The sequence below is a fragment of the Alosa pseudoharengus genome, unplaced genomic scaffold (assembly GCF_046254945.1).
Source record: "Alosa pseudoharengus isolate Yale_2024_CS ecotype anadromous, Long Island Sound unplaced genomic scaffold, YU_APseudo_1.1 YU_APseudo_1.1_scf_11, whole genome shotgun sequence".
In the NCBI taxonomy this organism is placed as follows: Eukaryota; Metazoa; Chordata; class Actinopteri; order Clupeiformes; family Clupeidae; genus Alosa; species Alosa pseudoharengus.
Genome location: NW_027468576.1, coordinates 10224280 through 10242025, shown reverse-complemented (window position 1 = coordinate 10242025; position 17746 = coordinate 10224280). Strand labels below are relative to the sequence as shown.

Genomic DNA, 17746 nt, shown 5'->3' with positions numbered 1-17746 from the left:
AAGAAAGCTGTTCTCTCTGCCGACCCCAGCTCCACCCCCAGCTTTTTTCTGCTTCATGATGCATCTACTTGTCTGCCTCACTCTGATTGGTCAACCACCTCTTCAACATTCTGCGTTATTTAGGTCAATTTACCACATGCAAAAAAAAAAATGGTCTTGACCAATGCATGTAAAAGGTGCTTATTTGGAATGCAGTTTAACATCCTTTGACAGACATTGCTTTTGAGAATTTTTACCTTGCCTTACCACTGATTTTAATGTATTTGTGAAGTTGTTTCAAGTAGTTTTACCATATTAGATGTGTCACATTGGCCATGCCCCTCATTGCTAGAGTCGGCTGATTAGGATCTGCTTTGCTCTTTTTGAAGTGGCTTTAGGACAAAAATGACTGTATTCATGACTGTATGGTTGACATGCTTTAGATAAATCATATGATGTTGATATCTGCAATATTTCACCAAAATCATTTGAAATCATTGTCTCTGGCTACTTATCACTGCCTGACATAGATCAGAGTAGCCTTTTTGGTGTTAATATCTACCAAGTAGCATAGGCTATTGAAGGAGTATGCATGTGTGTTTGTAAACATTGCTGCAGCACAATCGAAGCAATAGTTTCGGTAAAAGCTGGCTGACTATGTTTGCCACATTAAACAGTGTTTAGAGTGTGACTATGTACTTTCAGTCTTTCGCTCTACAAGTCTATGCAGGAGGAGGATGAAGTAGGGTAGAGGGGGGGTGCGTGAGAACAGCAAGCACTCCGGTGGAGAGGGAGGGGGCGGGCGTGTGTGCAGCGGTCTAACCAAGATGAGTGAGAGATGCTGCCCTGTGCCTGACTCAGTGCCCCCTCAGCCTGTCTTGCACAGCCATGCCTGAGCTTACTGGAACAGGTTAATGAAGACTTGCCCCAAAAGTGGTCCTATGTCCCTGCACATGCTCAGAGAGGATTTCCTGCATCACAGTTAACTTCCTCATTCATTTCCTTTTCAGAACATTTTTCAGAATGTTCATAATAGGGCCAAACAGAGTGACACACTGGCACAAATTACACCTTTTCATAGGTACACTAGCTCCCTGGAATTATACTGTGGTCCCTTTAGTATTTTATTATGGGGTAATCGGAAACCCAAGTTTGGTCTGAGTCAGCCAAGAAGGAAAGAGGCAATCATGCATGCTCATGAATTATTCATATGAAAGTGGTAAACCATAATTTAGTACAGCAACCTAAATTCTGAGACAAGGGCATGATTGCATATAATTCCAGGTATCCAGCAGCTCTTATTCCATTGTGTCAAAGAGTAGCTAAAATATACCATTACAAATGTAGCATGCACTATATACTAATACTGCTTATCTAATACTGTATTTTAAGGAAGAACATTTATTTATTTTAGAAAATTGGTGTCTTTAGTCTGGTAGGAAGGAGGGGGTCACCTGCACCCGAAAGGTATATTTTTTTAACCTAGTTTTTTGTAATCCTTAAGGTGTCTAGAAAAGGAATTGTGATGTTCCCCACGCAAATTATTGTCCCATATGTGTTTTTTTGTATCATCTTTTGTGTCCATGCTTGATTTTCGGCTGTAAAAAATGAAAACTTTAAATCTACATAGAATCTGAACAATACATCCTACAGACACAATCCACCCCAATTTCTTTTCATCTTTCCATGAGGAATTGATAGATATGAGGATTGTCATGATTAGATGATGTATGGTGGTATTAAAACTCAAATAAACACCAAAAAATGTAAAAAATCGGTGACATTGGATCACTGGAACTCCTCCTCTATGGACCCTATTGATATATGTTTTCTAACTTTTGTATTTTTACAGTCTTTAAGATGTCTAATAAGCAAATGTTGATGATCCCTACTTGAAATATTGTCACATGTTGGTCCAAATGAACATCTCCCATAGTAAGGAGTTACTATTCAAACCGTTATATTGGTATTATATTTATTGAAACAAAACAGAAAACCACTCATATAGTCAAATATGTGTGTATATAGGGTATAACAAATCCCCATTAGAATAAACTGAAATAGAAAAGAGTGATTCTAATCAAAGGTCAAAAGGTCAAGGGCAATGATGTCTATACATAATACGACAGGTCTTCATAATCAATCTCTTGCTCCTTGTCTTCTTCACCATCTCCATCCATCTCCTCGACTGTTTCCTCTAGAAAGTCAGTGAGTGAAGTGGGGAGGATAGGTCCACAAGGCCACACTGGTTCCAGGGTACCCTCTTCAGTCTTTTCCCAGCCTTGACCAGGATCATGGGGCTTGGGACACCAGAATATCGGTGTGGCTGCTCTCTTGTAGATGGCCAGACGGTGGTTGACACGGTTGATCTGTGGGACCAAGTTGTCTCTGCAGTGCGGGAGCTGGGACAGATCCACCTTGGATCTGGTGGTAAGCGTCTCATCCTCTCCAATCATTTTTTTTCAGCATGATGCTGCGCACGATTTTTCACGGGCCTGGCCATACATTACACAATCTAAATGCCTCGATGTCCTCCACCACATCTGGCTCCACAGACCACTGATCACCAAGTTTTCTGAGGACATAAATAATTATAGTATTACAAAGTCACAATGTATCAATATCTATGTTCAGCATTAATTGCCATTACATGCTACAGAATATCTGACTAAAACTATTTCATTGAAGGCTGCATGGTACTTTGGATTACTCTGTAGCTTTTTCAGAGGCTCAACGTTCCCTTTGCCTCTAAAGGCACTTGTAACGTCTTCCCCTGTGAAGATGTACAGGCCGAGTATTGTTGTGCAGTAGTCTGCCCCCTAACATTCTGCCAGTTTGCTGACATTTAGGATCCGCCTGTGCTTTCTGGTCCCAATGTCGACGTAGATGGTCAGCAGGACGGATTAGGCGTGGTGTAGGAGGATGAAGAAAATGTCTGTGTCTGGAGTCCTCACCACAGCCACCTTGTGCCCCAGTTGAGCGGCATACAGCAGGTGCAGAACAATCTGGGTGTCAGTCTGTTCCTGGGTTGACTCCACCTGAGGTATCTCACATGTGGTCACCTGAAACAAGTTATTGAGTAAGGTGTGATAGTATATAGTAATACAACATGTGATAGTATATAGTAATACAACATTAAATTATATAGTAATACAACATTAAATATTTCCCAAAAGTTTCTAAAAAAGAAGAATAGTGAGAAAGACTGTCAAAATACTCACATTGCCACCCGATGACTCCAACTGATATGATTTGCCTTCAACGACTACCACTGCTGTTCCACATTTCTCCAGCCGTGATGCAGATGCTTTGCTGACCCACACCTCAAGTAGCAATTTACAGAGTTGTGTCTTGTTCTCATCATTTGCAAGGAAGAGTTTGAAGTCACTCGGCTTCCTTGTTGCAGGAACACCTATGATGTACCGCTGGGACACGCCACAACAAAATCGCTCCTGAGCTTTGACAGAATCATCATGGTAGCAGTCTGTTGAGAAGACAAAATGCTTCTTAGCCACCATATGGTCAAGGGACTGAAGACAAATTCCCTCGAACGTTGGTGGGAGGTTCATCAATGCATGGAAGAGTGCATTGCCATCCTGGATGTAGAAAGCATACTTCGGATAAGGCACATCTTCAGGAGCATCTTCCATCAAGTAGTGAAGCATTGCAGCCTTGTTGGTCTTATGAAGAACCCATCAGCTGTGCCTAGGCTGGGAGGAACTGGCTGCAATGCTTCACTACTATGGGAGATGTTCATTTGGACCAACATGTGACAATATTTCAAGTAGGGATCATCAACATTTGCTTATTAGACATCTTAAAGACTGTAAAAATACAAAAGTTAGAAAACATATATCAATAGGGTCCATAGGGGAGGAGTTCCAGTGATCCAATGTCACCGATTTTTTACATTTTTTGGTGTTTATTTGAGTTTTAATACCACCATACATCATCTAATCATGACAATCCTCATATCTATCAATTCCTCATGGAAAGACGAAAAGAAATTGGGGTGGATTGTGTCTGTAGGATGTATTGTTCAGATTCTATGTAGATTTAAAGTTTTCATTTTTTACAGCCGAAAATCAAGCACGGACACAAAAGATGATACAAAAAAACACATATGGGACAATAATTTGCTTGGGGAACATCACAATTCCTTTTCTAGACACCTTAAGGATTACAAAAAACTAGGTTAAAAAAATATACCTTTCGGGTGCAGGTGAACCCCACCTTCCTACCCTACTACTTTAAAGGTTTGATATTTCCTCTTTTTTTTTTTACTTAAGATCAATTTCCAAAAAATGATTTTATATTCCTCTTTTTAGTCAACTTTTGCATGGGTTCAAAAACTTGTGAGCCTCACTGTAGAGGTACCCAGTAGAACACTCAGTTTTAATGAGCCTACTCCACTGCACCAAAGAGTAGCCATGCTGTACCAATACAGTGGTAACATGCACTAACATGTACTGCAATATGTATAGGAACATGTACTCCAATATGTACAGAAACATGTGCTCCAACATGTATATGTATGGGTCAGTTATTCTGCTCATGTGTCTGTGCTCCAGTGAAGCTGCATTTACTGAGCTGCATTGCTAGAACATGAAAAGCCATAGTTATCATGAACTACGTAACTGGTTTGCTTAATTGCATATAGTAACTTATAAAACTATTATTCAGGTTGTTTTGTGTAGGTGACAAAAACTTTAATTTCCCCTTTGCCCATTTCCCCTACATTTGGATACAGCTCCCCCCCCCCCCCCCCCATTATGTATATGCTACATAAGTACACTTGTAACAAGTAACAAGTGTGCTTTAATATGAAGTGTTACCCATCATCCTTTAACAATGTGAAACTAGAAACTACTGAGCGAGGCATGCATTTACAAAACACAATAACCCATTAGCAATATACACACATTCATTTGAATTATTGAGTTCAGAATCAGAATCATCTATAGTTTCATAAAAAGTTTATTCTTTACCCCCCTCCCACCCCAGTCTCTATCCACGTATTGGCATAATCAGGTCTAAATGCCCCACAAAATTAAGTTTCTTTTCTTCAAAATGACAATAATGGAAAAACTGAACTACAAGTGAAGCACAAAATCCCTCTGCAGTGACCCACCATAGGTTTCATTTCTCCAGCAAGCACCTGAGGAAACCTAGACCACCACCTCAACTGGTAGCCAGGGGTGTCCTAGTCAGACTCAGACCTCAGCTTGCATCATCCTACCCATCCCCTCCACCACAGCCACAGCCACAGTCACTCCTGCTGCAGCAAACGCAGCGCTTGTGCTGAACAGGCACACCAGCTGAAAGAGCACATCATTTCCCCGAAGTTACATCCCTCAGCAGAGGAGAGGAACGGAGGGGTTTTGGAGATTAGGTACTGTGGTCGCATCTCACATCACATCACACTTCTACTCCTCTGCTGTCTCAGATTGGCTGACTAGCCAAACGATTTTCGAGACAAGCGAGGGGGGAGGGAGGGAGGGAGGATTGTTCTTCATGCCTACTGAATCAGCAGATCTTAGTGGAGGTCTGCTCTGATGAGAGACTGCTACCTGCTGTGGTGACAGAGACCGTTTGATTCATACATAAGTGTTATGTCAATGTGAAACCCCTCTTTTTGTTTCAGACCACAACAAGAAATTATTCCATTGAAACCATTATGAGTGCAACTGTGTGACTTGGCTTGGTGTGAAATGTCACTCCACATTTTTTCTTTTAAAATGTCAACTCCTAATCACTCGACTCTTTGAGCACACAAGCGCTTTCCGATCCTATCCATGTGAGCATTTCATTCCATGTTGGCATCAGTATTATATTATTTTTCTTGTTCCTACCCAACATGAAAGAGAAACAAACGCTTACACAAGCGCAATCCAAGATCGCACCGTCGGAGCACTCCGTTCTGAAAGACACAGGGCCTCTCGACAGTTCCGTTACGAATCTTCATCAGAGGATGAGTAGCAGCCAAGTCCCAGCACATCGTCCATGCTCTTCGCCACTGAGGCAGCCTTCTCTTTCTCTTTCTTCTCCGTCTCTTCTGTTGAGACCCTCAGAGCTGCTCTAGCCTGCACCAGTGGGGAGCTGTGCAGGTTCGGCAGGCCAGAGAACAGCACCTGAGACAGGCTCTCGGGCTGCTGCGTGCCCACTAGTGGGCCTCGGCACCCGGCCACGGCCACCGACAATTTGGTTCGGTCGAAAGCCAGGGGCTGGTCTTGGTTGGGCAGGTCCACATTGGCCCTGTGCTCCGATGGGGGCTGGACGCTGGCACTGCAGTGCTGCTCCTCCTGTACAATGTCGGTCTGACTGGTCAAGACTGCAGGGTCAAGTGTGCACAATCTTTTTTCTGTGACAAGAGATATTTTGACAAATGTCAGGAATGATCACTACCAGGGACAAAGCTCCTCCTGAGCCTGCTGGTGAGGGAGCGGATAGTCCTGCGCACTCTTGCCATCTGACAGGCACTACAGGAGCATTTGATCCTAGACCAGCAACGCTCAGGAAGAGATTTTTCCCTGAGGCTGTGACTGCTGAACTCCACATCACAGTGATTAACTTTATTGCACTCTTCTCTTTGGATTGACCCAGTGCTTCTCTTTGCACTACTCAATGGCTTATTTTGCACTTCTTAATATATAATAACTTTATCTTTTATCTTAACTTCAAATAATATAATACAATAATAATATATTACAAAATAATACAATTATATATTGTAATGCTTATACATTATATGTAATATAAACATGTATCTCCACTGGCAACACTGTTCACACTGCACATACTGTGCTGTATACTATCTCCATTGTCATTTATAGCATCACAATACTGTGGTAGTTGTAATTTGCACTTTTACACTTCTGCTTACTGTGTAGATAATAACTGACATTTCATTGGCTTGGAAACTATACCCAAAATTACCTGGTTGAATCTAATGCAATCTACAATAAAAAAAAAAATATGCCTATGTTGATTTATCCCTTTCACTCTTTTGTTGTACTGAGTAAACTAGACAGTTTGAATTTCAAAAGATTATGAAGGATAGTAAGGACAGTAGGATATGATAATCAAAGATTATGAAGGATAGTAAGGACATGATAATCAAAGATTATGAAGGATAATAAAGACAGTAGGATATGATAATTAAAGGTTGAGAAGGATAGTAAAGACAGTAGGATATGATAATTAAAGGTTGTGAAGTGTGCATGGACACTGCAGTAGGTGATACTTTTCAAACACCAACATAAACCAAAAGTGATCTACCATCAGGAGCATCAGGGGTGTCCAGTCTGCGCTTGGCGTAGGCTCTGGGTGTCCAGGGGTGGTGTTTATGGGATGGGTCGAGAGCACGGAGCTTATTGAGGAAGCGTTTGTACTCCCTCTCCAGCTCCTCAATGTGCAGCTTGAACTCTGCAATCTTCCTCTCCGGATAGTGGGACAGCTGGGATTGCTGCACCAAGAGGAGGAATTTGTGTGATCAGGAATGTGTGCTTTTCAATGTATGCTTTTCAATGCATGTTTTTCAATGCATGCTTTTCAATGTATGCGTTTCAATGGTATTTCTTACTCAGCTCAAAATTAACTGGCACAATGACGACCAACCCAGATGGAAACTTTACAATAACAACTAAGAAGTGGCAACCTTCTATTTACCGTGAGAAAACAAATTTAGTTCAGAGGCAGGATGGGGTGACATGAAGGGGAAAAGGTTTTACTAATACATACTTAAAAACCAAATGTGGAGCATCGTGAAATACCTCAACTGAGAATCATTTCCGCATCTTTAGGAAAACCTCATCCTTCTTTTGGGTCAGTGACGTGATGAGCACTACGTAGGTGACTCAATGTTTCAGATGCAACATAGAGGAGCACATGCCTCACTGTTCATATCAACTAGGCCGAAAGGAAATTGATGCTTTCAATTGACCCGAAACTCAAAGTGTCAGAGATCTACATGGTTCCTGAGTATGCTAGTTTCCTTTCTAGATAATATACCGCTAGATGGCATATGTGTGCTATATGTGAGCCCAAAGTGCACTGCATTCAACTAGTGTCAAATAATGTTTACCCTACCTGCAAATAGTATTCTATTTCATCCTTGATGCTTGGCATCCACTTTCTCACAGCATTAACGGAGTTGAGTGTTGACTGCAATCAAGGGAGAGTAAAGTTGAAGTAACATCAGTAGTTACAGTGATTCAGTTTAATTCATTGCTGTTAACAAGTACTACTAGCCCACTCACAAGTTTTGGTCTACTGTGAACATCTTTGATACGGCCCTCTGGTGAATGAAAAAACACATGACAAGAATGAAACAAGGTCATCACAAGTACACAATGGTGCGTTCTAGCCTGAGAATACCCATACGAAGTTTCCGCAAATTTGGGATTTGCTCTGCAGGTCCCTCTGGCCAAGAGGCCATTAAAGCCCATTTCCAATGTCCCTAAAACACGGGCACATAAATACTGTACAACTGCTAATCCGACATGGACATGTACTTCTTTGGAATTGAGTGAACAACTGCATTCAAAACCTTTGTTTACAAGATTGCTACACTTTTGAAACGATTGGTAAGAGTTTAATGTACCAATTTTATTTCACTGCTCAATAACCCCTTTCCAGACCCACTGCCAACTGTACAATTGTGAACGTCTGGGTGTTAGGCTAGGTGTGTTTGTCTTCAGGTAGTCTTATGGACCCTTTCAACAAGGTAAACAAAAACAATGCTTGAACATTCTATTTGGGCCCCAATCTACTTCCTCTGCATTAAGATAACATATGGAATGTTAAAAAGGAAGTCTTGTGGGGCCAACTATGATGCTGATAATGGAACTCTCTTGAAAGGGTCTATAGCAATGCATGCTGGGATTCACAAAATGCAAGTACCGTATGCATTGCTTTGGGGTAGCACTGTGAAGACCGAAAGCACCCAATGCAAGAAGATAGATAGATACTTTATTGATCCCCAAGGGGAAATTCAAGAAACAGGAGTCTAGCAGCAAGATTTGCTATAAGAAATGCGAATACAAAAGTATGGCTGGTATAATGTATAATATCGTATACAATATCCGATAATATAATCGCTGCGACGTCCTAGCGTATTCATATTAATCACCATAGTATGATTTAATATGCAAATGAAAAGGACGCTAGGAATCAGCATTAACTTGCTAGCTCCATAGCTAACTAAAGTTAGCCCTGTTTTGTTTTGTGCCCCCTTTAACAACGCACGTTTGAATTAAAGTTTGGTTTAACTTTGGTAAGGGTAATTTGGAATGTGTAAGGAAGCTTTAACTTGCCCTCTTTCTCTTTTTGAATCCACAACCGATTCAGCCTCCCATACTGTTTTTCCTCGTTCCTAGCCATGCTGGTGGTTCATCATTTTGAAATTGTCAACAACTGTTCACGTGACTCTTTCGAAAGTCAGATGACAGAAGATTGCTTTGGCTTTGGCTATCTTGAATACAGAGCGCCATCTGGCGATGAACAGTAGCAAACACGACACTTATTTGTTTCCGGTTGCTTTCAATGAATTTATTATATAAAACCATACTTAGCCTATATTTGAATGAACTACTATGACAGGACTGAGCCAAACAGCCTATATTAACCATATTAAAAATCCTTTTATTTTTAGATTATTTTTTACACAATTGATCACAGCTGACCAATTAAAATAAGCTAAATTAACAAAGCCTACAGATATTCAGGTTGCAGAAGCAAAACATTTGCCCAGAGTGTTTCATTTGATCAAAAACATCTTCTTCTTCAGCAGAATAGCAATGTGTGTGTGATTTAACATATCTCCATCTTCAGACACTTGTAAAGGAGTTTTCTTCACATTATTTGTGGCCTGTAGGTTTGCCTTCTCCTTGTGTGACCGGTTTACAAGCTTTTGGACAATGGCCAGGTGCCCTGCACGGCAGGCACAGTGAAGCGGCGTGTCCTTGTTGCTGTCTGTGCCGTTGATCTTGGCCCCAGCGCTGAGAAGCAGCTCCACTAGTGCTTCGTGGCCCTGTTCGCATGCAGTGTGTAGTGGGGTCCTCCTCCACGTGTTCTTGCTGTCCACATTTTTGTTTTTCCCAGCAGATAAGAGGGCTGTTGCAGCCTCTATGTGTCCATTGGCTGAGGCGTAGTGAAGAGCAGTGCAGCCATCCATGTCTTTGGCCTCCACTCTGGCTTTCCCCAGCAGCAGCAGAGTGGACAAGGCCTCAGCATTTCCCTCCATGGCTGCCAGGTGCAGTGGGCTCTTCTTCTCCTTCTCCGCGGCACTGACGTCTGCCCCGGCCGAAAGCAGGAGCTTGATTACAGACGCCTCTCCCCGGACGGACGCCCAGTGCAAAGCGCTCCTCCCCTCCCTGTCCCGCATGCTCAGGTCAGCCTTTGCCCTTACCAGCTGGGCCACCACCTCGGAGTGGCCTCTCTGGCTGGCAAGGTGGAGCGCACTGTGTCCATCTTGAGTGATAGCGTTCACCTGAGCCCCAGCTCGCAGCAGCGCGCCAACCAGTGCAGGCTGGTTATGTAGGGCAGCCATGTGCAAGGGAGTCTGGTCTTTAGGTCCAGTGATGTCTGGTCCAGTCCCTTTTTCTAGCAGCATCTGTAGCAATGCAAAGTCAATGCACTATTCAGTATGGCTGACCAGAACAATAAAGATAATAAGGATTCTTCACTGTGAAATATACAAATAGCCTCGCAATAATATAAGAAATATGGATATGGATATTGCTATCTGCATAGGCTTTACTTATTGGTTTTAAAAATATGTTTGTATGCTGTCTTGAACAAATGTGTCTGACAATATACTTCAGTTATAACTTTAAAAGGCCATGTACATTCCAGCAGTCTTCCTTAAAAGTACATTGATCAAACATTGTTCACCTGTGTTATGGTCACATTGCCACTCTGAGCAGCCAGGTGTAGGGCCGTTGTTGAGTTAGACAGCCTTGCCTCCAGGTTGGCTTTTTTCTCCACCAAGGCCTTGAAAGCGTCCATGTTTCCTAGCTCAGCAGCCAGGAGCAGAGGAGTGTAGCTCTGGTTGTTCTGGGTGTTGACATCAGCCCCACTGTCTATGAGAGCTGTGACAATCCCACCCAGATTCCTTTGCACAGCTCTGAACAGTGCAGAGTTCATGGACTTGGACGTCATTTTCCCCTGTGTGTTCTGAAGCAGTAGTCTCAGCATGGACTTGCTGTTGAGGTCAAACGCACTGGCCATAACGTTAGAGTCCACCTGGGCCCCTGCCTGCAGGAGCACGGCGACTGTCCTCTCATTCCCACGGCTGACAGCGTGAAACAGTGGCGTTTTCCCTCCACTGTCTTTACTATCTACCTCCGCTCCTACCCTCAGAAGCACGTCAGCCACCTCAGAGTCGCCCTGTGCCGCTGACATGTGAAGGAACGTGGTGTGTTTCCTCAGATGCCTGCCCTCCTGCTCCACCAGGGCCTGCACGGTGTCCAGGTGGCCATTCTGTGCCGCTAGGTGAAGCGGCGTGTTTGAAGCATTGTCACAGGTGTAGATGTCAGCCCCCGCCATCACGAGAGCCATTGCAGTAGCAGTCTGGCTCCTCGAGGCCGCTCTGTGCAGGGCAATGCGGCCCTGTTGGTCCCTGGTGTCCAGTTTGGCACCATTCTGCAGGAGGAACTCCATGACGGACAGCTGACCATGCTCCGCAGCGACGTGCAGAAGGCTGTCCGAGCCCTGCCTGATGGAGTTCACATCTCTGCCCTCTAAAAGCTCCTCCAGGAGGCTCAGATCACCTCCGGCGACGGCTGTGAAGATTTGACCGGGTTTTTCCTCGGGAGGTTCTATAGGCACCCATTTTTTTACCTCTGCCTCATTTGCCTTGTGCTTTTTGCTTACTTTTGAAGGTGTTTTAAGGGAGTTTTTTTTAAGCGTTGAGTGCTGTGTGTTTGTCGCTGGCTTTTGGTGGTCTCGCTCCAGCAAGTATCCTATTAGCTGTCTGCGGGCATCACGGATGCCCTCGTTCACGCTCCCGACATAGGCTCTCACAGTCTGGTACAGGTCAGGCTCTGCCCTTTCCAAACAGGGGTAGAAGAAGATCCTACAAGCCCGCTCGCCACGAGAGATGAGTGTGTCAAGCAGTTTGGTGTTTCTTTCCTCCCGCAATTGGATACTGGACACGGTCAGCCTCTGGTCATGTGAGATAACGCCATGGTCAACAAGAAGGTCGAGTAATTCCTCCGTGTTCAAAATACTTCCCACCAGTTCCCCCTTCATTGTCCTAATGACCTCAACAGCGTATGGGTTGACCGTGGTTGTGGTCGAGGACATGACTGTTGAATGAGCTGTGTAGTGTATGAATTCCTCGGAAGTTTCAGTGAGACATGTTAATCCACCTGCTTTCTGTATGATCCCTACCTCAGCAGGCTGAACAGTAGCTGTTTCATATGGTGTTCACCTTTGTCATTGTTCTGTACACACCAGATATATCCCCACAGCAACCAGGTAAACAGACAAGGCAGGCTTGTTGTTGTTAAATGAGAGAACTGACCTCCAGCATTATTCAGTATTGCAAAAATTACCCCTCTCATGTTTATGGCATGGATGATGGTTTATTTTTTCCATGAAGGTTTTTTTTTTCTTTTTAAAGTTTATGCACTTAAGCTTTACATAAATGTGAAATGAGCTATGGTCTCTAATGACTGTTACTATGATATGGTTTTATGTTTGTGTTTGAGCTCTTGGTTCACCCCACACCCCAGGCTGTAAACATAATTCAGGTTTGTCAACACTTATTGTATGTGTAGGTTTCAGGCAGCATCTAAATATAGAACAATATAGGCAGCATTTATAGGTTTTATTAGATAAATACACAACATTTCCACATATATTAATATAATGTAACTATATGCTATTATTTTATTGTATATGTAACTATATATATATATATATATATACTATTATTTTATAATATATCCCATCACAAACTCATAAAATATGTCATTTCCAGATAGATCTAAACATTATGGTGATTCAACAGACGCTTTTGTCAAAAGCAGCTTACAAATAAAAACAATACGCACAATGAAGCAATCATGGTAAACGACATAGGCTAAACTTATTATAGGCTATAGATAGGCTAACTTATTATACATATGTTTTCACTGTAATAATGTACTGTGCTTACTGAAAAACGTCAGACACATTCATGTTCCCTGTTATGTTTTTTCAATTGTAAGTGAATAAAGATTTGAAATGGCATGGGAGGACCTAATCGGTTTTGCTGCGCTTTTCCTAGGAGGCTTTTATGTTTATTAATCAAGATAATAGTGTCACGTAGCCTAGGCTACATAATAAAATCAGTAGGCTACATGAGAAAGTTTGCTCAGGAAGTTTGGAAACACTATCTTATCTACAGTTTTGTTTTGTGTGGCTTGGTTTAAAACAGACTCCGAATAATCTAGAAGAATGTCCCAAGAAATGAAAGGAGTGCAACAGAGTGTGGGCCAGTACTGGAGATTGAGCGAGGAGTTCCACTTCCCGTAAAACACGCCCACTAGCTGCTGATGTGACGTAGGTCTTCCGACCATGCACTCTCTTTCCTTATATGGTTAGGAAGTACCAACCTTCCGGTATGATGTCATGTTTCCCCAAGTTTGGGCATCGAAATCAAAGCAGATTTATGCTGTGATCAATAAATCCTTGACCTGAATACAAAATGTGTTCTGATTGTGAAAAGGTGTACAAGAATGGTTTCATTCTATTACAGGCAAGTATTGAGAAATATTGCCAAGATTGCTTCAAAAAGCTTTTTTTTCTGTTGGGGAGCAATTCACTGATGAAATCTGAACAACAAAGCAAATCATGTAATTTCAGCTTGTCGAACCATGTGTGAATATGGACACTACAATCTGTGTAGAAGTGCTGCTTACAAAGATAATTAAGCTATTTATATTCTAAAATATTCTTTAACCATCACTGTTTTAGTGTCCTGGGCAAAACAAGTAGGCCTACTCAAATAGCCTCAAAATAAACGAGGTAGAAGTGATGTTCTCAATTGGTGAATTATGGTGGCATTTTAAATTATGTTAAATTAGTGGCTTTGTGGTTGATTTTACCTACATCTGATCGTGATTATGTATATTTTAAAGATTAAAAAATCAAAGTTATTCAAATGACAGGCTTTTCAATTAGACTGGCTATGAGTGCTCCAATATAATTGTCTGGACACCTAACTAAAGAGCCACAAATTGGACACAATTGGAATTTACCTGCTGCTACAAGGCCCTTGAAACATGCACAAACATGTTTTCTGCAGATAACCGCGCGCGTGCGCGCACGCACACAATCAAATGGACAAATAGTTTTGCATGGTTGAACATACTTTATTACAGTTCTTAAATAATGATTAGTTTCTGAGGTGGTCAGAAAACAAACTTAAAAAATTATACTGTATTTATTACAAATTGGTAAACTTAAGTACTCCCAGTTGATCTTATATACAAATAACAATGAGTGAAACCCCATTAAACGACTTTAGAAAAAGAGAAATAACTTTTGAAGCTCCTCTAACTTAAAGAAAACAAATTCAATACAATTTGAGAATTAAAAGTACATTGTAACTTAGAAGTCAGGCAGCTTTTATCAAAAGAATTCAGACTGTTGACACGCCTTCCCACTGGCGCGACAGCATAGGCAGCTAATGTCTATTGCAGTTCTTGCTTCTCATCTTTTCATATCTAATACTGGGACAGCTCATCGAAGCTTAGGTCCATGCACAACTTGGTCAAAGTGAACAAGCTTAAGTCTCATTTTCAAAAACATAAAGAAAACGAAACAGCGCAGGACGGATCACTGATACTGTTCGTTGCCGTTCCTTTTTGCCCACCAAAGGACAGCTCGTGAAGTTCAGCCACAAGTCCAGGCGGAACTCCATTGCGCGCCAGAGGGAGCGCAAGGCACTCGGCCAGTCAGTCCCTGCATTGGCCACCTGTAGAGAAATCTCTACGGCTCACTGAAACAGCCTTTTAGTTTGTCCTTAAGAGTCCGATTTTAATTAGATCGAGTCTCTCACATAGCCCTGCTTGTTGTTTTCAAAACGTTTGCAGCTGCTGTGTCAACATGAGCTGACATCCACTGTTGACGTGGTTCATGACTTTCTGCTTTAGTTGCGCTACCTGTTCGCGGAGCATGTTCGCAGTGGAGGCAAGCTCAGAGTTTTGGGACTTAAGCGTCTTCACTTTGTCCTCCAGCCGGGAGATCCGTTCCAGCTTCCTCTTCCGGCATTTGGAGGCAGCGATCCTGTTTCTCATGCGCTTCCTCTCAGCTTTTATCCGCTCCTGGCTCTCCATGTCAATGGGAGAGAGAGGCGGCGTATCACCCGGCATCTCCGGTACTGTCTGGGGCTCTTCCTTCAGGGCCTGCAGCCGTGGGTGCTGAACGGGGAGCTCTGTGTTCATCGGCTGGGTGGTGGTGTAAGTCATGGCATTAGCCGTACTGTAACTTGGCACAGCCGAGGGTGCGCTGCTGATTGCCGGATTGAACGTGTTCAGGTCCGCGTACACAGGTGGGTCAGCGCGCATGGTTGAAGTGTAAACAGTACTACCCGCCATTGAAGAAACAGGTGCCATACCATTGTTGATACTCGTCTGTGGGGCGGAGGTGACGCTCGGTACGTTGGGCATATGCTGGTGATGCAGCTCCGCCAGTGCGCGGACGAAACCCTCTGCAAAGCCCTCTTGCTCGTCAGTGACATTCTTCGGGCACAGAAACTGAGTTGGAGTCGGAGTTGTGGTGATCAGACCATTGCTAGACTGGATGATAAGTCTCTCTAGCTCCGGTGACGCCAACTTCAGCAGTCCGACATCTGGCGAGGTCAGTATGTCACTGGCTTTAGCGCGCAGATGAGGTTTGAGGGTAACGGTAGGGTCACCGAGATTGAGCGTCATGTTATGTTTCAGTGTTTTGGGGTTATATCCATAGCTGGCGCTGTCGTGCTGAGTGAAAGCAGCATTCAGAGAGTCATCGTATAAAGTAGTTTCCATTTTCACAGACATAGAAAAGAAACCAAAACTTTCTTCTCTTTCACTTAAAGACTTAGAGCGATGTCAAGTGCGTCTTCTGTTTCCCAGCTGAATGAGCTGGTAACTTTGTAGAGTTCCTATAATCAGAACTTCTGTGTAGGTTATCCTGTGCTCACAGGCACGTTGATTTTCAAACTTTCAAAGTCTTCCTTGTCCCGCGAAATGTTCTGACAAAGTGTCTCGCTTGTAAAGAAATTGTTGGAAACCTCTTGAAGTGGCTTCACGGGAACGTTTCAAATTCTTCTGGTCGTCGTTAAATAGAAATACAAAGTTTTCGTATACTTGAGCAATGCTTTAGCTCTAGGTTCTGCTCTCTTGCGAGTTCTGTATACTCTGAGCTCTTCCAGCGTGGAGGCAAACCTTATCTGCTACCGCTGCTGCACTAAAAATAGCAATGATGTCATGCCTGAACTCTCCTATTGGCTAGAGGCGAATGGGGCGTTCCAAACGCTTCTGATAAGGCGCGTTGCCTAGACGACCACCCAGAAGATTCTGTCGCAGTGGCCGATGGGATGAGGTAATGTGTAAAGTGAGGCATTGTGGGATTACGTATTGTTTTTGAATATAAGGTTACCCGCTTAGCTGTTCGGACTTCAGCGGGATAGCCTATATACAATTGGTAAAGATATAGTTTAGCGTATTCCATTTTATTCCATACCTGTATTTAATGTTTATTGGTATGCCACACTATTATCTGTGTGTCTCAGCATCGACTGTCGGCAAATTGAGTCGGGGCTACAGTTTAACCTGGGACGAGTAGTAGTAGCCTATCGAAAAGCACATTCTGCCGACTCTGTTTACAAAATTTTAAATAGATTAATGCATAAGTAAGCAGCGTTCCATACGGGTAAAGAAGGGTAGGCTAGACTTGTTGACTACGTCAAAAAGGTTTGTAGAAGTTTGTGTCCGGACAACTTCTTCTACCTCCAAACACAGATCAGCGGTATGTTTGTAGCCTAAGCTAAGTGCGCTGTCCCAACAAGGGGGCGTATTAAGTTACAACGTGTACGCGCAGGACTCTTGACATGCTAGACTGAGAGCCCGTCGTACAATTATCCTGCCATTTACAAGCTTTTAGGTGAGATATAAACGAGTTAAAATGGATCATAACATTATGTTTAAAAGTTGTACCACAGTGGCTAGAAGTTGCTGGACAACATGGCATGTTAACCTATGGCTACAAAGGGAAATAATGCAACTCTGTAGTCTATGCTGCATTTAAAAAAAAAAAACTTTCGTTTTTGGTGACGAGGGGCAGTCTGGTGTCTGTCCCTTAGGAATTACACTCGGTTGCGATATCCCTAGAATATGGCGCGCATCTAAACATGACCATACACTTGACTTACAATTGATGTATAGACAATAATTGTAACACTTGACAAAAGGCTGTGCCCGCGGAAGTATTCCAAGTAGGCTACTCGATGGTGTTTCAAGTAGCCGCCTATATTTTTTGTGTGTTACAGTAGGGAGGAGAAGGACAGGAGGTAGGGATGTAGTGGTAAAATAAGAGGTGGGTAGCCTAACTATAAATTCTGTGATCACGGTGAGGTGGACTGCACCATGCGGTATCAGATTTTTTTTTAAAAAGCATTCAGAACTTGTTTGATGATGGTGGAGGTTATGTCCAATATTTATAAAATGCAGTATTAAATGGTTCCTAGAGTGTTGATGAGTGTACATATTGTGAATGTGGATAATACAGTGTGAAA

The 17746-nt window shown here is 42.8% G+C and overlaps 3 protein-coding genes across 6 annotated transcripts; all 3 read right to left on the bottom strand.

Moving 5' to 3' along the window:
- Positions 1-2436: 2436 nt before the first annotated feature.
- Positions 2437-9382, bottom strand: LOC143116692 (uncharacterized). 4 transcript variants are annotated; one of them, XM_076277968.1, is made up of 7 exons: positions 9294-9382; positions 8238-8275; positions 8068-8142; positions 7258-7444; positions 3201-3463; positions 2934-3041; positions 2437-2554 (listed from the first exon to the last, which is right to left on the bottom strand). In XM_076277968.1, exons 1-7 carry the CDS (start codon positions 9358-9360, stop codon positions 2543-2545), a joined length of 750 nt encoding a protein of 249 aa, XP_076134083.1. In that variant the 5' UTR covers positions 9361-9382; the 3' UTR covers positions 2437-2542. The 4 variants fall into 4 exon arrangements, 3 of the variants coding, with proteins under 3 accessions (XP_076134083.1, XP_076134081.1, XP_076134082.1); XM_076277966.1 differs by lacking the exon at positions 2437-2554 and having other exon boundaries at positions 2788-3041; XR_012985899.1 differs by lacking the exons at positions 2437-2554; positions 2934-3041 and adding an exon at positions 5860-6340 and having other exon boundaries at positions 3391-3463.
- Positions 9383-9736: 354 nt separating this feature from the next.
- caiap (CARD- and ANK-containing Inflammasome Adaptor Protein) lies at positions 9737-12285 on the bottom strand. Its single transcript, XM_076277963.1, has 2 exons — positions 10873-12285; positions 9737-10591 (listed from the first exon to the last, which is right to left on the bottom strand). Exons 1-2 carry the CDS (start codon positions 12283-12285, stop codon positions 9737-9739), a joined length of 2268 nt encoding a protein of 755 aa, XP_076134078.1.
- A 2033-nt stretch (positions 12286-14318) lies between these two features.
- On the bottom strand, positions 14319-16379 carry jun (Jun proto-oncogene, AP-1 transcription factor subunit). Its single transcript, XM_076277965.1, has one exon. It carries the CDS (start codon positions 16008-16010, stop codon positions 15048-15050), a length of 963 nt encoding a protein of 320 aa, XP_076134080.1. The 5' UTR covers positions 16011-16379; the 3' UTR covers positions 14319-15047.
- Between the last annotated feature and the right edge of the window lie 1367 nt (positions 16380-17746).

Coding starts and splice junctions, on each gene's coding strand:
- LOC143116692 (XM_076277966.1), bottom strand. CDS start 9,360: ATGGCTAGGAACGAGGAAAAACAGTATGGGAGGCTGAATCGGTTGTGG. Junction 8,143..8,237: donor TTCACAGTAGACCAAAACTT/GTGAGTGGGCTA, acceptor CCTTGATTGCAG/TCAACACTCAACTCCGTTAA. Junction 3,042..3,200: donor TGGAGTCATCGGGTGGCAAT/GTGAGTATTTTG, acceptor AACTTGTTTCAG/GTGACCACATGTGAGATACC.
- caiap (XM_076277963.1), bottom strand. CDS start 12,285: ATGTCCTCGACCACAACCACGGTCAACCCATACGCTGTTGAGGTCATT. Junction 10,592..10,872: donor GCAATGTGACCATAACACAG/GTGAACAATGTT, acceptor GCATTGCTACAG/ATGCTGCTAGAAAAAGGGAC.
- jun (XM_076277965.1), bottom strand. CDS start 16,010: ATGTCTGTGAAAATGGAAACTACTTTATACGATGACTCTCTGAATGCT.